We start from the raw sequence: 22,514 nt of genomic DNA on the forward strand, positions 1-22,514 counted from the left end.
GATTTTCATTGAGACCTATCCGATAAAGACAATTTATCCAAGAATGAGAGTGTTGTCGACAATAATTCTGTAGGAGAATCTGACCCATTAATGAATTTTATATTTATGTGCTTTGTTCCATATAATTCCACACAGAGACTGTTTCTACACATATAAATTATGTGGTGGTGGCATAGTGTACATGGGTGATGATAACACATAAAATTAAGGGGATTGGAGATATCAAAGTCACTATATTTAATGGTATCACATATATAGTTTTAGTGTGCAACACGTATTGGACATGCAGAAGAATTTTCTGTCATTAGAGAAGTTTCATGAATATGATTATAAACTTTTTTTTTTTTTTTCATGAGAATGGTTTATTAAAATTTGTAAAATGGACGATGTTGGATCACGGGCTGATCGCGTTCATTTATGTCTTTTCAAAGGCTTTTTGTTGGTGTAAGGGGGGGTGTTATCTTTGACTAAAGTTGCCACTAGCCAATTATTTCGTTCTCACAATTGGTTAGACCATGTAGAAACATTAGGAGTGAGAATTTGAAGGATCATAACCCTAAAATGACTCATTGATCTGCGACCAAAGGCTTGGGTAAAGGACAATGGTAACAAAAAGGGAAGGTGTTAGGCATCCTCTCCGCCTGTACGTAGGTATGGTTTCTACTTCACAGGATTAACTGAACTATTAAGAATCGAAGTTAGCTCTTGTATCATATAAATGTGCAAATGTGTATAATGTTGTGTTAAATGCAATGCCTATGACAAGCTATAGCTTAAGTTAGATAAATCCACAATGATTCTCTCACTTCCCAAAGCGATAGTTGTAGACACCCCACAATCAAAACATGACCACGTGGCTTTGTAAGTTTGGTGGACCCTCAATCTCAGTAACTAAAATCACCATATATAGGAAGGAAACCAATGGTCCAGGTTAAGCAGCCAAGTGTCGACTTTGCTAGGTGCCGGCACTGGCTTTGGACAAAAGTGACGCTGCCAAGGCCGACTTTGCATAAAACCAGCCTAGGCTCCCCTAGTTGTGGGTTTCATGCACTGGCTCCCCACACGGGCTCCGTCTTAGGCTTGGTTGGTGTTATCTCTTCAGCAGTCTTAGGCTCGGTTGCTCTTGTCTCTTCAGTAATGGTTAGGTTTGCTCAAGCCTAGCATGGATGCCAAAGCACCAAGCTCGTGAGAATCGAACCTGCCTAATCTTATCCATTCAGCCTTACGTGTTGCTCTCCAATTACTTATAAAAGAGACTCCACCCTCACAACTTGTGATGGTTAGGGAGAGCCTCGAGGGATAGGGAGAAGAAAATTAGCTTGAAGCAAAGAGTTTGAGACAAAGGATTTTATTCTCTAGATTTAAAGGATTTTATTCTCTAGATTTCTCTTTGATCTATTATGTTCTATTTTAATTTCAAAGCCAACCCTGTATTCTTGATATATTCTTTTCTAGTCTATATATTCCGACCCCATTGCTTTGAGCACCTAAGGTTGTAAGTTCTTCTCTAACATCATGTAAAGTATGCTCTATAGTTGCCTCTCTTGAGGATCTTCTGTATCAGAATACGTGACTTAAAGGATGACCAAAAACTTTGTGTTCTTTTTCTTTTACATACTTCTATCGGAAAATCTCTTTTCTATCGTTCTCATTCTGTTTTCAGTTTATCTTTTATAGTTTAGACATATATTAGTATTTTAATGAAAGTTCCTTAAATTCCTTTTCATAGTGTACATCCTAGTAAAGTAGATAGAATGTTTCAAATGGGCAGTAAAAGGGCATGTAACCTCTTCATTTTATTTAACCGAGGCCCTTACCTAGAATTCATGACATAGGCCGAACTAGGAGTCACTCGAGTTGGAAATTCTTCGACTTTCTGATCTTAAGGCAAATCCATGGATTCTAGCCTATCGTGGATTATGGAGCCTTTATTTTGGTTAGTGCAAGTTTAAAACAGTGCTCAGTTGAGCCATTCTATCGACTTGTGAAAGGTAGTGTACAACCTAAAACCATACTGAGTTATTACAAACAAAGTACACAACTCTTGGTGCTCAGTGTCCGAGGATACGAGTATGTTGCATGAGGGGCTACGAATGATATAAGTATAATTATTAGCTTCTCTTCTTAATAATCCCTTCGGAAAGTTCAGGTATGGAGGTCTTAACTATGAGTTCTACTAGATCCGAATAGACTTCAGATATGGGGCCTTCATATGCTATTGCTCGTATCAACCAAGCACTTAAAATCATTAACCTCTCTTCCCAATCTCTCTCGCGAGGTTTGGGTATGGAGGTCTTAGCTATGGGTTTCACTATATCTGGATAGACTTTGGATCTGGGCCTTTCAATGCTATCACCCATATCAACTGAGTATGCAATATTCTAGGTTTATGAAAGACTTATGCTCTGTGACTTGCTGGGTATCCAAATCCTGTCACATTAGAAATTTTAGTAAATTCTAATTTTATATCTATCACTACGCGCACGCGCACACACACACAAAACTCGTGCAACCATCAGATGGTTCGACCCGGACGCCTAGTGGGCAATTCAGGAGAAAGTTTCCTCGAGTGTTCACAATAACCAACCAGTCCAAATTTCTGATGGGCAGGGTCCGATTACTTCGGCAAGCCTTAGAGCATACATTTAAACGAATTGGGTGTTGAGTGTTATGTATGCAATGCTACATATGTGGAGTTATATAATGTTGTGTGTGAAATGCCATGTTGGATGCAATGCATATGACAAGCTATAACTTAGGTTGGATAAATCCACCTTGACTCTCCTACTTATCAAAGAAATAGCCAATCAATCCAAGTTTCTAATGGCCATGGTCTGATTAACTCAGCAAGCAACAAAGCGTATGCTTGAATAGATTGGGTGCACAATACTATGAATGTAATGCTATGGATGGAGGCAAGCAGGGAGTTAAGAAGGGAATATGTATTGCATGCAGCTTATGCAAGGATAGATGAAGTTGACTGAGAGTTAAATGGTAGGATGAATGATTGTTTCGCAAGGATCAGGTTGAGTAGCTCAGATTGGGGTCTTCGTAGCACCGGTAGCTAAAGACTTGGCTGGATTAGGGTAGACCTAGGTTGGACTCCTTTCTTCATACTTTTACTCCTCTTTAGCGGAGGGATGGAAGATGAGAAGTTAAGGGATTTTTGAGTGTGTGGGACTTTCTAGGTGGAGAGGTGTGTTAAAATGAGAAAGGGAGGTGATTATTTATAGCTCCCAAATCTGATTTTTCTGTAATTTGTGGGAGGTCTAGGGTTGAAAAGGGAATGAAAGGATGAGATTCAAGATCGGCATGTGGCATAATCTGGGCAATTGGATTGATTGATTAAATGATGATTTTGGCCACAAAGAGGGGTACTGGAGCATTTTCACTTCTCCACACAATTGTACCCTGAACTAAGAGAAATCCAATATGCCACCTCCCTTGCCAAGGCAAGGGAACTGTCACATGGTAGATGATGGCTAAGGTGCCGCCCAAGCCACAACAATCCACCTGCTTTGTAGGTGTGTACCCCCCAGTGTGTGGGAGCTCTAGTTTCTTTGAGGCCAAGTTTGCTGCAGTTTTGATTTTTTTTTTTTTTATAGGCCTTTGGTCTTAGACTTAGTCTTGAGTTGACTTTGGGTTGGTTTTGTGCTTGATTTGACTAGGTGGGTTGACTCAATGAGGTAGATAGGTTAACTGGGTTCTAGGGCTCTAATAAGGCTTAGGGTTAGGATTGAAGTTTAGGGTCTGGTGGATTTGATTCGGTCCAACTTGATCAGCTTGCCAGCCCAGGGTTGGTGTATACATGTAGTTGTGAATGATAAGTTGGTGGGCGTATTATATTGGTTGCTTAGAGATATTATAGTTGGTGATGCTATTATTGCCAATGTCATGATAGAATCTACTACATAATCACATGAAAATCTATAAAGAAATTTATATTTCTCCAAATGCAATTCAATACCACGTAATTCAACGTATTAAATATGCTCTAAACATGTTTAGTTAGTTAATTAATTAATTAATCATATATATAAGTTTGCGCCTTTTTCCTTAGCAGCTGACCCCTCATCTCTTGCATTCATTTCCGTTTCTACAAACTTTGCTTAAAGCAACCACTAAATCAAAGATTTCTCTCATGTTGGAACGGTATGCCTCCATACGTACCATCATGGCACATAGGTTTGCATCAAATCCATCCACTGGTTGTCCAGACGATGTTTTCCCTAAAGTTGATATGGTCCACTAAAAAGGTGGGCCCCAATATTGAAAATAGGTGGATGGGTTAGAAAACTTCAGCCAAGTATTTTAGAGCTATAGATTTGTTTTGGTAACCAAAACAAGTGGATCAACCTAATTCATGGGCTAAAGGCATCAAATAGTGGTTTCTTTCTAATGGAAGGATAGGATGTTGGACTTACGTGCCATGATGGCAAACGTGTGGCTTTGTACATGGGCTCATCTCTGGAGAAGCCGAGCGAACGCATTTAGAATAACCCCCGCCTATAGTACTACGGGCCTACCACAATGACTATGCGACATCTCGATCTAGTCCATCCATCCATCTGTCCGCCATATCATGTTAAGGTATGCTCCAAAAATGAAGCAGATCCAGGACTTAAAGTGGGCCATGCCACGGGAAACACTGGGGAGCGGATTGCCTTTGACCCAAGCAGACGATCTCTGTGCTCCGGGGCTGTGGGGTCCACAGAGATGTTCGTGGGAAATCCACTCCGTCCATCTGTTTTAAATGACTACGATAGTACGTTATTCTTAATATCAGCCAGATAAAAAATCTCATGTAGGCCACACCAACAAAACAGTGGGAACAACAACGTCCACTGTTGAAACCTTCCTGGAGCTGGCTATGATGTTTTCATACCATCCAAACTGTTCATATAATTATTAACACTCAGATGAACTATAGGAACAAATATTATCCTTATATAAAACTTCTAGCACAGCTAGGCGTTCAATCCCCACTGTTTTTTGTGTATGGCCCACATGATTTTTTGATCTGCATTATTTTTTTAGAATCCTATCCTATTGTCGTCTTTCAAAACAGATGGACGGAGTGGATCTCAGAGCTCCTGGCACAGAGGGGTCACGGGCAATCGGCTCCCTTAATTTTGCAGTTGCTATAAGTTAAGGCCAAACAGCCACGAGGATTGGGTTGGACTTGTAGCAACGAAAATAGGTTCTGACGGTAAAATCGTCACAATGTGAAAGTGAACAAAAAGGTTAACAAGAGTAATTTGAGGCTTTTTTTTTTTTCAAAACATTTCATGCAGTTTAGGTGTTTTAATAAATCTTTAATATTTAAGTAGCTTTTAGATAAAAGAAATTTGAAATATATTTATTTTGTTCTATTTACCTTTTAAAAATCCCTTTTGACTGGACTTGTGACTCAGTGGAGTCACAGGGACTGCATGACAAAACCTGGCCTAGTGATGTAGAGTGGGCCCCGGACAGTTTCATGGTCAAGATAGATAAAAAAAGGCCTGATTGACGACAGAAGTTATTCAGACTGTGAGACCTTAAATCTAGCATATTTGGCGGGGCAGAATGAGTTATCGGACCTAAAATATATGATTTTGGAATAGTACCAGCTACTTTAGCCACCCATTTCATTATTACCATAAATAGTGAGTTTTAGTTTGATTATAACTTTTCATCCATTGGGCTTTAGGAGTTGTGCCCAACGTGAAAAGTGCTTACAATAATTAGGAGAATAGCATGATGAAACCAAATCAGACACTAATTTTGGCCGAAAACCTTGCACACTAGTAGACATCACGGCTCGTTTATACGTAGTAACTTTACGATTTATAGTAAGTGTTGAATTCTAGGAGTTTTAGTTGTAGTTAGATTCTGAAATTTCTCTCATTGCTTAGTATCCCTATTTAAAGGGTTGTCAACTTATTTATTTCATTCATCAATCAAATTACGAATTTTATAAAATTTATATATATTTTTCTTGCTTTTTTTTTTTTTCTTCTTGTGGATTCGAGAAGTCTCTGTGAGGAGTCCAAAGAAGCTCCCTGGATTCGGAGTAGTTATCCTTGAGGAAGACGATGATCGACCTCATCAAATTCATCCCTGCGTCACATAGTCATGCCAGGCAGCAAGCTTCCCTGAGACTCGGCTCAAAATCTCACAAATTCCGATTTTTAAAACTTTAGCTTTTGTCCCATTACCATTCCACGCAGGACCCCATACCCAGATTGGGTGGACCCACGAGACAAGAAATGATCTTTATCTTAGTAGAGCATAGAGCGGAAGAGAGATCAACTCACCTGAGAAGGAGTGGCATGGACTGCAAATCCATTAACGATGTGGGTATAGCTATAAAGCTTCTTAAAACTCCCAACCTCTAGATTGCTCTCCAGTACCTTATCATGAGATTCCACCAATCGCTTTGCATATGCTTTGCAACTAAAAAAAAAAAAAAACATCTCAGGACTATATTTGTTTTTTTTTACATCTACTCATGTTGGATAGATTGAAGAGGCATGTACGTGATTTCTCGGCCACTTATCTGTCGGGTCCTTCTGTGGATGTGCCATGGTTCAACAACAAAGGCATTTTGGTCATTGAAGCATGGTCTGCAGCTCATCTGCTTTGTAACCATCCATTTTTCTCATTTGTCTAGTCCACCTGATGAGCGGACCGGCATGATTTTGGGGCAGGGCCGATCTCTCAAGCATGCGTTTCAATCACCTCTTAGTTTATCATAGTCCAATTCGCAGTGAGACTTTTATAGCCATTACAGTTGCATAGTTTTAATATTGGATCCATACGTACCATGTATCCAGTAAAAAATATGAGAAAAACATAAAGTACGCAGTTTGTTATTTACTTCATAAATCAATGCATGTCCGGATTTTTTTCAAATAAAAAATAAATATAAGCAGAGATATGATGATGTAAAATATTTTTCAATACTTTCTTACCTTAAGAAATTTGCACTAATAAGCATGATAAATTTACACTGATACGCTTGATAATATATTGGATTGTTCATACTATGTCATGATCATTGTTATAGGAAAAATGGGCTGATCCATAAGAGAAGGTCGAACCAACAACTATCAAGTACCAATGGGCCAAACTACTCGAAGAATAATTAAGGTCAGAGTCGGGACAACTATATGCCAGTACGACCATAGGTTGACACATTGTAGGTTAGCATGACCTTCAACAGGCTTCCCAAAAGAACAACTTAGGAGGGTTATTAAGTCTCGCAAAAATGAAGAAGTTAAGGGCTACTGAAGTTAGTGATCACAAGGACATCACAAGCATGCTTTGTCGGTTTTATCAATGGAACGACGCTGACCCTTTGATAGCTCGGCTGGAGTACCTCTATGGCGCCGTTACATCGGAAGTCTGACCTTAGCTATAAGTTGGACAATGTTATTGATTCCCGATTAGTGTCCAACCTTATCTAAGGAAATGACTCGAAGATCTATTCGAGGATCACGAAGGGATAAGTTCAAAATCCCAAAGATTTCGAGGACCGAGGATCTCGGGAAGACCCCTGACATGGTAGGAGCTCTAATTCAACTACAACACGTACTTGCCAAACAGAAAAGATCGCTCGACAATGTGATCTTCCCTCTAGTATAAATAGGGAACCCTCCAATGGTGAGAGGTAGACACTGATAACCTTTTCTACTTAGACCTTTTCTATAAAGACCCAGATCCCTGACTTTGGCATCGGAGGGTCCCCCGCAGTAGCCAGGGTCATTCTTATTTGTTTTATGTGCAGGTACACAAGGGTCTAAGAAGGGTCTACCGGAAAACTGCATCATTAGTTTGGCACTATCTGTGGGAATCGACATCAAAGTCATTTCCTACTTTACCATATAACTACGATGGCTAGAGGGAAGAGGAAAGCCCGAGTCTCCCCTGTTGCGCCTGATCTTACGCCACCGGATCAGCTTGACAGTCATCGAGACTCCACCTCCCAAGAGCAACCTGACTTTAGTCTTACAAGGCAAGCTCAACGATCTCGCAATAGAAGAGGGTGGCTGAACTCCCTTGAGCAACAAGTTGAAATGCTGAATAATAACATGAATTCTATGAGGCAGTTACTAGAATAACTACAGCCCCGACATGTACAGATGACTACCCAGGAAGCTGAGCAAGTGGTCCACGATCCTCTTCAGCCCTCCAACGTGCCTGCCACCTCTCAAAGAAGCCGACAGCTCGAATCGGCTAGGCCAGCCCCTTCCCACGTTTTTAGGACCACGGCTCTGCTCGCTTCCAACCTACGCCATGAGTTGGACCGAAAGAAACATGGCAAAGCCTCTGTCGAAACCATGGCCGAGAGCGGCGAACCATGTGAAGTTGAACTAAAAGACTTGTGTGGTCAAATTGGGGACATACGACAAGCCTACCATGCAAATGCTCCAACCCCCATGGAGGTAATAATGGAGGAAACTGAGCCTCTATTTACTGCTCACATTATGTAGGCGCAGTTGCCGGATAGGTTCGATATGCCACAAATCACTCCATTCTCGGGAACTACCGACCCATCCAAGCATCTGGAATCATTCAGGGTTTGGATGGAGCTCTACAACGCATCTTCTGCAGTGATGTGCTGAGCGTTTTCACTGACACTTACTTTAGCTGCCCGACTATGGTTCAGACAGCTAAAGCCAAACGCCATTAGCTTGTTCTCTCAGCTTGGTCAAGTTTTCATCACGAACTTTATCGGGGGGAAGGAAAGACTCAAATCGGCCTCCCACTTTCTCCACATCGTCCAAAAAGAAGGAGAGCTATTGAAAGATTACATCAAACACTTCAATCTTGAAGTGATGCAAGTACGGAAACACTCCGAGGAACTTGTTCTGACCACAATAATGGGAGAATTAAGGGACCCTAAGTTTATCTTCTCGTTGGATAAGAACCCGCTGATGACAATGGCCGACCTACTGAACAGGTCGTAAAAATATTCTAATGCCGAGGAAGCCTCTACCCTAAGAAAGGCCGTCTAGAATAAAGGAACGACGACCAAAGAATAACAACCGAAGGTAGAGCCCAACTCGGCTAGTGGGAGCAAGAAAAGGAAGGACGACCAATCACGAGATAATCAGCGTCCGAATAAGAGGCCTGACAGTAAGTTCAAGTCATACGCTCCCCTTAATAAGACACCCGAACAAGTTTTGATGGAGATTCAGGACAAACGCATCCTTAAATGGCCAAACAATATGAAATCCGATCCTGGCAAAAGGAGTAAAAATAAATACTGCTATTTTCATCGAGACTACGGCCATTCAACAAGTGATTGTTTCAACCTCAAGCAGGAGATCGAAGCGCTCATCCTCAGCGGGCACCTTGGAGAATACGTCAGTCAGAGAGGAGATCGGGTTACTTCAAAAGATGAACAACCGATCAACAATGAACTAATAAGAAAAATTTGCACCATCTTCAGAGGTCCTGCCAGTGGAGGAGATTCGAACCGAGCTGGGAGAGCCCACGCAAGGAGCATCAGTCACCCTAACTCAGAATGAGAAATCCTTACCACAGTAGGCCTTCAAAAGAACAAAAAATAGAAACCTGCGGCTTGATCTTCACCAAAGAGGATGCCCAAGGAGTCCACCATCCGCACGACTTTGCGCTTGTGGTCACCATGACCATATCCAACCGCAAGGTATTCCGAATCCTCGTGCATATCGAATCCTCTGCCAACATCCTCTTCACACAGGCGTTCGATAAGATGGGAGTCGGTCGGCCTCGACTTCAAGCGTCAAAACTCATTTGCTCAGATTCTCAGGAGGTAAAGTCATACCCGAAGGATTAATGCAACTCTCGTTCACCGCCGGAGAAAGATAGAACCAAGTGACTACGATGATCGACTTTTTGGTGGTGGACTGCCCGTCTGTCTACAATGCAATCCTTGGCCGACCCTCCCTCAACACCCCGCGAGCTGTAGTCTTGACCTATCACTTAACAATAAAATTTTCGACTGAGCAGGGCGTCAGGTTGGTCAGAGGAGACCAACATGAAGTTCAGCAATGCTACACTATGGTGCTAAGATCTTTGCATCGGAAGATGACCATTACTTCCCTAGACGCCCGAGAAGATTCTGGAGAGAGGGGTTGTCCCGTGGAGGACCTCATTCCCATTCCATTCAACAGCTCTGATCCATTTAGAACAGTCCAGATCGGGTCGTCTCTGACATCTCTACTATGGGACAAGGTTGTGAACCTCCTTTGACAATATGCAGACATCTTCGCATGGTCCCATGAAGATATGGCCGGTTATTATTCATCGACTGAATGTTGACCTTGATCACCGACCAATTCGACAGAAGTGCAGACCGCTCAACTCTGAATGATACACAATGATTGGAGAGGAAGTTGACAAGCTCCTTAAAGTTGGGTTTATCGAAGAAATTTACTATCTAGACTAGATAGCCAACGTTGTTTTGGTTAGAAAGTCTAATGGGAAATGGCGGGTTTGTGTTGATTACACTAACCTGAACAAAGTCTGCGCCAAAGATAGTTTCCCTCTTCCCCGAATTGATCAGCTTGTCGATAGTACGGTAGGGCACGAGCTACTGAGTTTTATAGATGCTTATTCTAGCTATGATCAGATCGTAATGCATCCACATGATAAGTCAAAAATAACCTTTGTCACTGACAAGGGTCTTTACTATTACTGAGTAATGCCCTTTGGATTGAAAAATGCAGGAGCTACTTGTCAGCAGCTCATCAACAAGATGTTCACCTGCCAGATCGGGCAGGTGAAGGAAGTCTACGTGGATGATATGCTAGTCAAGAGCATTAAAGCCACAGATCATGTATCCGATCTCGAGGAGATGTTCCTGGGTTCTTCGGGAATATCAGATGAAGCTAAACCCAAATAAATGTGCTTTCGGGGTTAGCTTGGGAAAATTCCTTGGCTTCTTAGTCAGTCATTGAAGAATTGAAGAAAATCCTGAAAAGATCGAAGCTTTACTCGACATGAATTCACCAAAAATGACTAAAGATGTCCAACACCTTATAGGAAGGATCGCCGCTCTCAATCGCTTCATATCTCGGGCTACAGATAAGTGCCTCCCCTTCTTTAAACAATTGAAAGGGAAGATGCGAGATGACTTTTCAAGAACTCAAGCGATACTTAAGGTCGCCACCGTTGCTCTCCAAACCTGAGTAAGGAGACCGTTGTTATGGTATTTAGCTGTTTCAAATGCAGCAATCAGCTCGGCCTCGATTAGGGAACACGAATGGAACGTGTACTACATTAACAAGACCTTGGTCTTAGCCAAAACAAGGTATCTAGACTTAGAAAAATTGGCTTTGGTATTGGTTGTTTCCTCTCATCAATTACGACCATACTTTCAGGCCCACACCATCATCGTCCCAACTAATCAACCTCTTCGCCAAGTGTTGTAGAAACCTGAAGCTTCAGGAAGGCTGACCAAGTGGGAGATCAAACTAATTGTGTTTGACATCAAGTATCAACCCCAACAGCTATTAAGGGTCAAGCGGTGGCTGACTTTATTATCGAACTCACCCCAACGTATGAACAAGGTTCCGAGCCGAGCCATCAGTCCGAGCTCTGATCCGACCATTTAGTCTGACCTGAATGTTCAATCCAGACTAGAACTTGTTCGTAACGTTCCTCCTGAGCCAACACTCGGTTATTAGGCTCATCCCACCCTGCCGAGGTGGACATTATATGTTGATGGCTCATCCAACTCTAAAACTAGTGGGACCGGGATAGTCTTACAGACTCTAGATCGTATATATATTCAAATTTCCTTAATATTTGGATTCCTAGCCTCCAACAATGCAGTAGAATATGAAGCTTTACTCGCCGGACTTAGGTTAGCGGCCATCATGGGAGCCCAACACCTTAAAGTTTTCAGCGATTCACAACTGCTCGTCAATCAAATAATCGAGGAATACCTAGCTAATAAGGAACACATGAAAACATATCTATTGAAGGTTAAAAAACTAATCGGCGGGTTCCAGAAGTGCATTGTCGGCTTGATCCCCCGAGCAGAGAACTTCAAGGTTGATATGTTAGTGAAATTGGCTATCGCGGTGTAAAATGATATCCCAAGATCAATTCCGACTGAATTCCTCACTAAACCGAGCATTAGCGAATCCGACCTCGCCATACCTCTTTTGATAAGCTCGGAACCAATTTGGATGGATCCAATTATCGATTTCCTGAAGGAAGATAAGTTACTTTAAGATCGGACGGAAGTGCGCAAGCTATGGACCAGGGTAGCTCGCTACACCATGGTCAACGACATCTTATATAAAAAAGGGTTCTATATCCCTTATCTCAGATGTCTCTGACCAGATGAAGTAGAGTATGTCCTAAGGAAAACCCATGAAAGTATTTGTGGGAACCATTCTGGTGGTTGAGCCTTATCCTATTAGGTCATTCGACAGGGGTACTATTGGCCGACCATCCAGGCTGATGCTTAGCAGTATACCTGGAAGTGTGATAAGTGCCAACACTTTGTAAACATACCTCGGCAACTTCCCAAAGAATTGACTCCTATGGCCGGGCCATGGCCATTCGCCCAATGGGGCATCTACATCATCAGTCCCCTCCCGACCGGCAAAGGCCAGACTAAGTTTGTAGTAGTTGTGGTCGACTATTTACAAAGTGGGCTGAAGTCGAGCCTCTGACAAAGATTATCGAGCAGAAGATAACGGATTTCGTATGGAAAAACATCGTATGTAGGTTTGGGATTCCTTGCACGATCGTTTCTGATAACGGGAAGCAGTTTGACAACAAGCAATTCCGAAGAATGTGTGAAAACCTCAAGATTCAGAATGTTTACTGATCGTCATGGCACCCACAGGCTAATGGACAGGTCGAGACAGTCAAAAAAATCATCAAACATCATCTCTAGACCAAGCTCAAAAAAGTCAATGGAGCATGGGCAAAAGAACTCACTAATGTTCTTTAGGCATACCAAACAACAGCTCGCCAAGCCATTGGGGAAACCCCTTTATCCTTAGCCTTCGGAGTTGAAGTCGTCACTCTAGTCGAAATCGGGCTCCTAACTGCTTAGATCGGATCCTTTGACGAACAACAGAATTTTGAGCTAATGGCACTGGATCTTGACCTTCTCAAGGAAAGAAGAGAACAAGCTTGGATCAGGACTGCAATCTGACAACAGCAAGTAGCTCATTTCTACAACGCCAAGGTAAGAGTTAGTAGGTTTCATGTTGGGGACTTAGTTCTTCAAAGAACCTGCTAAAATACCAAGGAACTTGGCTCGGGAACCTTGGGCCCTGACTGGGAAGGACCTTATGTAGTGACAAGTATAAGCCAACCTGGATCGTACCGACTTGAAGATCTGGAAGGTCAGCTCCTACCTCACCCATGGAATGCTAAACATCTCAAGATTTACCATTTCTAAGGAACCGATCCACATCAATTGCAAAGTTTACTGTGTACTAGTCGCGTTCAAGTTAGTGCAATGAAATCCAGCAGTTTGTTTCCTACTTTCGTGCCTGTAAATGACCATTTGTCGAAAAAATCTACAAAGGTCTTCCCAAGATGACTGGGAAGAATAACCCCTACCAATGTGTTGACCCCCCAAGTGGAGGTTAGGTTCCACACTACTAGCGCTTACATACATAGTAAGTAGAATACTACTAAGGGTTCTCCCTATTATAAAGGAAAAAAAAAACTAGTTGACTGATTGGATCCTAAAAGAAGGAGAAAACTCCCAACGACTACTACAACTGAGGTTTCGACGGACCGATCGTCTTTCCAGAATCTAACCTATCTACTTAGAAAATTTTGCATACAAACGTTATGGTAAAAGAGAAAATTCGGATTGTATTGATAAAGCTCTGAGGAGTGTATTACACTAAGTCCAAAAAACAAAAGAAATAGAAGGGGCTTGTCCTTAAGCTTCAGAAGCTACTCGGAAGGCACGTCTTCAGTAGGGGCCTCGAATTCAGAGCTAGCGTCCTCAAAGCTAGAGAGGTCTAGATATGGATAGACTTCCTTAACCTCTTCAATGCACTTCTCGAACGCCATCCGATATAAGGCATCCCTGTCTTCCAAATACTCTTCGAAAGACTTGAATTCCTTAATAGCGGCCACTTGAGCTGAGGAAATAGCCGCCTGGGCCTCTACTTCAGCCTCCTTAAGCTTTGCCTTCAACTCTGCGTTGTCGGCCTCCCATCGAACTGAGCTATCGGAAGCCTCAGCAAGAAGCTTCTTTGTTGCCTCTAACTCAGCTGTCAGGTCTGTAGCTCGAGCCTCCAAGGCATAGCGGGCTTGATCAGCCGCAACAGCCGCATCATGAGATTCCTCGGTGGCAATGCAGAACTGTTCGGCTTCATCTCCCTTCTACGGAAGTTTATTCTCGTTCTCCCACACCTCCTCCCGCAAGCGTATAATCTCGTAGTATACCCTCAATAGACAAGGGGAAAATTGTCAAAGGAATAAGAGAAGATGTCAGGAGTCGAACATAGAAAGAGAAAACAACAAGTATTTAGAGGATCGACTCACTCTAAAAAAGCTTTTCGTCATTGACGCAAGGATCGCGTCTGATGAAGAATCCAACATGGCGAAGAATTCAGTATTGGGTATATGCCATTCTACCTAAGGAAAAAGTTCCTCAATGACTCCACGCATTGTCCTGAAAGGACGTTGCCCCTTCTCCCGAGCCTAAGAAGGCCCAGCAGAAGGCCCGACGACCTCCCGGGCCTCTATAAGTTGAGCCTCGATAGAAGGCTCAGCAACTCCCCGACTCTCTGTGGGATGAGCCTCCTTGCAAACAGTCGCCTTGACCATCGCTTCAACAACAACAGGGGTAGGCTCAGTAACCGTCGCCTCATCATCAATCTCCACGACAATGGGAGATGAAGGACCAACTCTCCCTTTGCTTTTGGAGGTCGTTTTTGTCTTATTCGTCTTCTTCTTTGGCGCTGTCTCCTCGGGGAGAGGCGCCTTGCGCTTCGAAATGGGCTTTAGCAAGGGACAAGCTTCAGGCATTTCTACATTAGTTAGAACAAATAGTGATTTAGCACAAACTCATAAAATTTCTAAGTTTTAAGGTGGGCTAAAGCTCTTACCTATAAGCTCCGTATTAAGACCCGACTTAAGCAAGAGCTCTGGTTGAAAAAGTCATCTCCAAGATCTGCTTTCTTCTCCTAACGACCTCGCTCCCGGAATCCAAGCAAGAGATTTAACCTTGAGTATGGAAGGATGTTTGGGAATAGCTGCATCAAAGAAAGCATGCACAAACAATTGAGAATGCTAGAGATCGACCAATCGAGAAATGATGAAAAAGAGCTACAGTGAATGCGGTGGGGACCAAACCACGATGCAGGGTCAATCCCGGCACTTCCCAACTACTAGAAGCCTAGAACCATCTATCCTTCCAATTTTTATTGGAGGTTAGGACGTCTGTGACCATACCCCCTCTGGTCTCCCTCCAAGCAAAGAGATAGTACCGGCCTTTATGAAAACGGTTGGGCTTCAATTGGTATATATGGAGGAATTCGTTAACAGTAAGTTCGAACTAAAGGATGAAGCAGCCAATCAATGCCCTCCACGCATTGGGGATTAACTGCCTCGGGCCAACTCCTAACAAGCTAGCACCCGTCTTACTATATTTTGCAGAGGGAACCTCAGGCCGCACTGAAGGGCGACCTGGAAAATGACAACTGCTCCCTATGGAGGATGGGTGGGAAGTTCATCCGACAAAGGAACTCGGAGGATTACAAACTCGAGTATATGGTATCCCAACCTAATCCGAGCTAAATTGGCCTCCTTAAGAGTTGATCTCACGAGACCTCTCTCCTCTTCCTCATCCTCCCCCTTGGGGGATTCATCCAACTCCCCTTCGACAGGCAGATCACGCTCTGCCCTAACCGGCCATTCTGTCGGGGACCTCTCTAGTGCTCGCAATGATTGCGACGCCCAGATATTAGCGCCACTCATCATCAACAACGGCGACGGTGGGTTTGACATGGGAAGAAGACTACTCGCCCCACTATCACCATCGGAGGCCCCCTCCCACGAACTCAACGATTCTGACATGGCAATTAGCCCAAAAATGCCAAAAATCAGTAATAAAGAAGAAAGGAAAGAAGGGAGGGGGTGAGTTGAAGATTAGGACTCACTGAAGGGAGAATGTTGTCCTGTCGTTGGTGGTTTTACAAGAGCTGGTCGCTGAAAATCGCCTTTACAAACAGCAAACCAAAATGTGAGTGAAAAGGGGGAAGAAGCAAATGGGCTTTGAAGACACGTTAGGGTTTCCTTATATAGAAGAGCCATGTGGCAGACGTTTAAATGCTCCCATTAATGCAATCCATACGACACACCCTCGACTACCCCGTCTTGACACATGGTGTGACCCAACTAGTTGTTCGACTCCGTTACCGAGAAATGACCACGCATCGCTCTCTCATTGGTCTGATACTGAAAAGGCGGCATGACAAGTCATGTGGCCTCGAGCCATGACACGCTACCTTGACTATGCCATACATGATTACTCACGTGCCTCGACTCCTGTGTTGGCCACCATACTCAGCATTTATAGTGGAACAATTTGACTTAGGAACATCCAACCTACTTTTCAAGTCCGTGCTACCGACTCAAAAGCAAGAGGGGCTTACTGTTATAGGAAAAATGGGTCAATCCATAAGAGAAGGTCAAACCAGCAACCAGCATGAACCGATGGGCCAAACTACTCGAAGTATAATTAAGGTCAGAGTCGGGACAACTATAGGTCAGCACGACCATAGGTCAGTGCATTGTAGGTTAGCATGACCTTCAACGGGCTTCCCAAAAGAACAACTTAGTAGGGTTATTAAGTCCCGTAAAGACGAAGAAGCTAAGGGCTACTGAAGTTAGTGATTACAAGGACATTACAAGTATGCTTTGTTGGTTTTATCAACGGAAAGACGTTGACCCTCTGATAGCTCGGCTAGAGTACCTCTAAAGCGTCGTTACCTTGGAAGTCCGACCTTACCTATAGATCAGACAATGTTATCGACTCCTGATTGGCGTCCAACCTTATCTAAGGAAATGGCCTGAAGATCTCTTCGAGGATCACGAAGGGGTAAGTTCAGAATCCCAAAGATTTTGGGGACCGAGGATCTCGGGAAGACCCCCGACATGATAGGAGTTTTAATTCAACTACAACATGTACCTGCCAAATAAAAAAGATCGCTTGACGATGTGATCTTCCCTCTAGTATAAAGAGGGAACCCTCCAATGGTGAAAGGTAGATACTGATAACCTTTTCTATAAAGGCCCAGATCCCTGATTTTGGCATTGGAGGGTCCCCTACATTAGCCAAGGTCTTCCTTGTTTGTTTTATGTGCAGGTACACAAGGGTCTAGGAAGGGTCTACGGAATATTGCATCAACAATCATCAATGGAAAAACTCCATTTTTAACTCCATAATTTTTAAAAAATTCCTAACTCCACGATGGTCTAAAAAATAGATGGATCAAATTGGCTAGTAGGCTTATTTTTGTGTGAATGATCTTGACTGTCCATATTAAAAACTATTGATGATCAAATGGCTATATTTGTTAGACTAGTGTGCTAATTGCATGGTAACCGTGAAATATGTGAAGGACCTATTGAACAGTCTTGACCAATGAATTGGACAGTCCCTATTCACAATCTACCTAGTAGAGTACTTCCCACTTCTTAAGATCATGCCACATCTAAACTTTTCAGTTTAATCAGTTAGACCCCAAGTTACGATCCACCTTGAGGATAACTTCCAACTTATTAAATGCATGCGGCCTGTAATCCTTCCAATAGGTTGGTCCCATCATGAGAATCACCTGAAGCAAAAATCAAGCCTACCCACCTATATATATATAGAGAGAGAGAGAGAGAAAGAGAGAGAGAGAGAGAGAGAGAGAGAGAGAGAGAGTCATGCTCACCTACGCACCTACGCACATGTGCGCCTTTACACACATGTCATGGGCATCTAATCCGAATGGTCCATGTGATATGGAATCCCATGAAACCCAAAGGGACAAATTTTCATCCTAATCTAAAATTCTGGTGGGCCATAGCAAAGAGAAATGCAAATCAAGTGAGGAAACATTTTTCTTTTTTCATGGCCCACCAAAGTTTTGGATCAAAGTAAAAAATTGGACTTGGGGTGTTTCATGAGGTGCTTCTTCACGTGGGCCATTCAGATTTTGGAGTCACATCACGTAGGATGAGTTCTCAAGAAAGTTCGACAGGAGTTCAGTACGAACTGGTGCGCAGCTGAGCATTCCGATACACACACACAGACACAGAGAGAAGAGAGAGAGAGAGAGATGTGAGCAGATTCCTAGCTTTGTTTTTTACCATTTACTAAATGATGATTCCTCATCCCCATCTAATAGGATGAAGCATATACCCAAAATCACACTAATCAAGAAATATATAGTTAAAAGTAAAATGGTTAGTGGTCCAAATTTAAATGAAAAAATTAAATAGTTAATACTATTAATTTCTCATTCCAACTTATTCTATTGCACTCCAACAGTTGTTTCAGCATTTTGGTAGCCTAAACTGCCGTACATCTATGTAACGTGTACATTTAAAAAGCCACCATTTTTAAGTAGTGCAAAACAAATATAAGAAGCCCATGTGCATATAAGGCTACGTTTATTCTTCTCACTCTAGTTTTTCAACTCAAAACCAATCAGCACAAACTTCGATTCTCTGTTTTTTGGTGTTTCCGTCCATTTGTTTGAATTTTCGATGGTCCATTTAAATATGGAAACTCTTTTTTCTTGTGGGATGGAATTGCTGGGGATTGTGCTGCGGAATCACTCAGAGATGTATCTAGGATAGTAATCCAAGAGCACCAACAAACACAAGAGAACACAAAGATCTAACGTGAAAAACCCTTTTGGGAAAAAATCACAGCACAAAGCGGCAGATCTTCACTATGAAAGCAGAAATTACAAAGAGGAAGGACTTACCAGACTTGAGCAATCCTCAAATCTCTCCCTTGCTCCACCCTTTTAGAAACCCTAGAACCCTTTTAGAAAGTGTTAGAATACCTCTCAATCCCGTTTACACCCATATATATAGTTTTTAGAAAGAATCCCAAACAAAATCGGAAAGAATCATAAATGAAATCGGAAATAAATCCCGTACTTTCGCAGTTGCGTGAAAAATCTGCACAGAATCTGATTAGATTTGAGACATCAAATACAACAATATCCACCATGTCTTCAATCTTCAAATGTGTAGCTCATTGTCCTCTTCTCTTATTTCTACCTCGCATCATAGCTTCATCAATGCTTCCCATGCACACTCCGTCTTCCTTTTACTCCATCGTTAGCCTCAGAGAAGTTATATATAACTTGAACTTCTCTGTAGGAACAATCTTGGTAAGCATGTCCGATGGATTCACGCTAGTGTGAATCTTCTCCAGAATCATGCCTCCTTCAAGCACCTGTCAGATAAAGTGGTGACAAACATCAATGTGTTTAGTACGAGAGTGATAAATAGAATTTTTAGCCAAATTAATAGCGCTCTCGCTATCACAATTAATCGCCACGACCTCCTATTAAAGCTCCAACTGATTTATCATGACTCTTAACCAGACACCTTTCTTAATGCTTCTATCACTGCCATATATTCTGGTTCAGTTGTGGAAAAAGCCACCACAAACTGAAGCTTCGACATCCAACTAATTACTCCATCCGCTGGTACAAATGAGTAACTTGAAGTCGACTTTCTGGAATCCACACTGCCTGCGTAGTCTGAATCCACATACCCTAACAACTTTGCTCATGTCTTCTTAAAAGTTAAGATGTAGTCTTTTGTACCTCGAATGTATTGAAGTAGCCATTTCACTGTTTCTCAATATTACTTTCCGGGGTTTGACATATACCTACTTAAAACACCGATTGCCTGTGAAATATCTAGTTTCGTACATACCATGACATACATTAAACTACCAACCGCATTCGAATAAGGCACATGAGACATAGCCTAGTTTTTCTCATTTGATTTATGACATTGTTCTGAGGAAAGCTTGAAGTGAGCCACATGGAGAATGCTCACTGGCTTTGCCTGGTCCATCTCATACTTGATCAGCACATTTTTAAGGTATTCTGCCTGTGATAAACAAAGCCTGCTCCTCTTCCCGTCTCTATGAATATTTATACTGAAAACTATCTTTGCAGGCCCCAGATCTTTCATCTTGAATGTCCCTGATAAGAGTCTTCAGTACGTCGATTTCAAACATATCATGACTAGCGATCAGCATATCATCAACATATAATAATAGGATGCTAAATTTTCCATCACTCAGTGTCTTGTAATAGACACTGTGATTGCATTCACTCCCAGTAAATTTCTAACTCAACATGAAAGAATCATATTTTTTATATCACTGCCTAGGCGACTGTTTCAACCCGTACAACGACCACATTAACCTACAAACCTTTTTCTCTACCCCTTTAACTTCGTTGCCCTCAGGTTACTTCATGTAAATTTACTTTTCCAACTTTCCGTGCAGGAATGCAGTCTTGACATCCATCTGTTTCAGTTCGAGATCGTATTAGGCAACCAGCGCCAACATGAATTTGATAGATACTTGCTTAACCACCGGTGTGAATATCTCTTTGAAGTCGATTCTTTCTCTCTAAGCATACCCCTTCGCTATCAGCCTCACTTTGTATCTGTCATGTTTTCTTTTAAATAACCACTTGCATTCGATCGCTTTTTGGCCCATTGGAAGCTTCACAAGTTCTTGTGTATTATTTTTGTGTAATGAGTCCATTTCATTGTCCATAGATGCCTTCCACTTTTCTGCATCAAGCTCATTAAGAGCCTCTTGAATAGTATAGACAGGTCTCCCTCATCTGTAATGAGGGTATATGAAATATTAGAGTCATCTATGTATCTTGTCGGTAACCTACGATCACGCGGTAGGTTTCTTCTCATAGGTAGCTGCTCCACCTTCTCCTATATCTCTATCTGTGCATCTGTCTCTGCCTGAGTATCATCTGTGTCAATTTGGATGCATACGATCAACCTTTCTGGTTCCTCTTGCTCATCTTGATTATTCTTGTGGAATAGAGAGCTTTCATCAAATTAGACATCACGACTAGTGATAACCTTGCGTGTGACCTTGTTGAATACTATAACCTTTCACACCAACACCATAACTAATAAAGATGTACTTTTTGGCTCTATGGTCTAACTTATTTCTCTTAATTGACGATACATGAGAGTAAGCCTCACAACAAATATGCGTAAATATGAGTAGTTCATCTTATGATCACTTCATACTTCTTTTGGGATTTTACATTCAATTACCGTAGAAGGAGATCGGTTCACCAAATAGTAAGACATGTTAATGGCCTTAGTCCATAAGTCCTTGTCCAACATGACATTACTTAACATGCATCGGACCCTCTCCAAGAGAGTCTGATTCATCTGCTCAGCCACACCATTTTGTTCGAGTGTATGGCACACTGTGTTGTGCTTAATGATCCCTTCATCTTTGTAATATTCATTAAAATCAGTAGAAGTAAATTTTCTACCATTGTCAGTCTTTAAAACCTTTATTTTTTACCTTGACTGTTTTTCCACAATTGCCTTCTATTGTTTGAATATGGTGAAAACTTTAAATTTATGTTTCATAAAGTAAACCCAAACTTTCTAATAGTAGTTGTAAATAAATGAAATAAACTATGACGACTCCCTTAACTGAAACTTCTTGCGGTGGCCCCCATATATCAGTGTAAATAATCAAGCACTCATTTGCATACATGTTTTCCAGATTTAAAAGATAATTTAGTTTGTTTACCATATATACAATACTTGTATATATCTAGATCAGAATTCTTAAAAGCTGGAATTAAACAACAATTAGATAGTACCTTCATGCCCCACTCGCTCATGTGGCCTAAACGAGCATGCCACACATGTACAGACGTGGAATCTGCAACAGTTGTTTCCACTCCACCTGCCGAATGTTCTCAATCGACTTGTAAAGGTTTCCGTGCCTTTGCGCTCTCATAACTACAAGTGCTCCTTTTGAAACTTTAAGGACACCATCAATATCGGTGAACTTGCACCCTATAGCTTCGAGTGCACCGAAAGAAATCAAAATTTTCTTCATATTAGGAACATGTTTGACATCAGTTAAGGTATGCTCCATCCCATCAAACATCTTAATGCTCACCATACCAATAGCCATAATATTATAGGCATTGTCATTGCCCATAAAGACCTGTCCACCATCGCATTCCGATTAACTGGCGAACCAACTCCAATGAGGAGTCATGTAATATGATGATCCTATGTCAAGGATCCATTCATCTTTATGATTATTGTGCAAGTGACCAATCATGGACACAGACAGAACATCACCACCACTTATCTCTTCATCAGATGTGACAACATTGGCTTCCTTGGAAGAAGTCTCTGAGTTTTCTTTCTTCGCTTTAGGATTGGTTTAATCCTTTTTCATGTGTTCAGTCATCTCACAGTTTCAGTACTTTAGTTTTCCTTTACCCTTGCCCTTG

General features: G+C 42.0%; 1 protein-coding gene across 1 annotated transcript in view; it reads right to left on the bottom strand.

Moving 5' to 3' along the window:
- LOC131228696 (subtilisin-like protease SBT2.4) overlaps positions 1–22,514 on the bottom strand; it is a 69,607-nt gene that overhangs the window by 43,346 nt on the left and 3,747 nt on the right. Inside the window, exon 2 of the mRNA XM_058224538.1 lies at positions 6,300–6,438. Within this exon, the coding sequence (XP_058080521.1) occupies positions 6,300–6,438 (139 nt within the window). The remainder of the gene's footprint in view (positions 1–6,299; positions 6,439–22,514) is intronic.

This window comes from Magnolia sinica, chromosome 16, assembly GCF_029962835.1.
Source record: "Magnolia sinica isolate HGM2019 chromosome 16, MsV1, whole genome shotgun sequence".
NCBI classification, from domain to species: domain Eukaryota; kingdom Viridiplantae; phylum Streptophyta; class Magnoliopsida; order Magnoliales; family Magnoliaceae; genus Magnolia; species Magnolia sinica.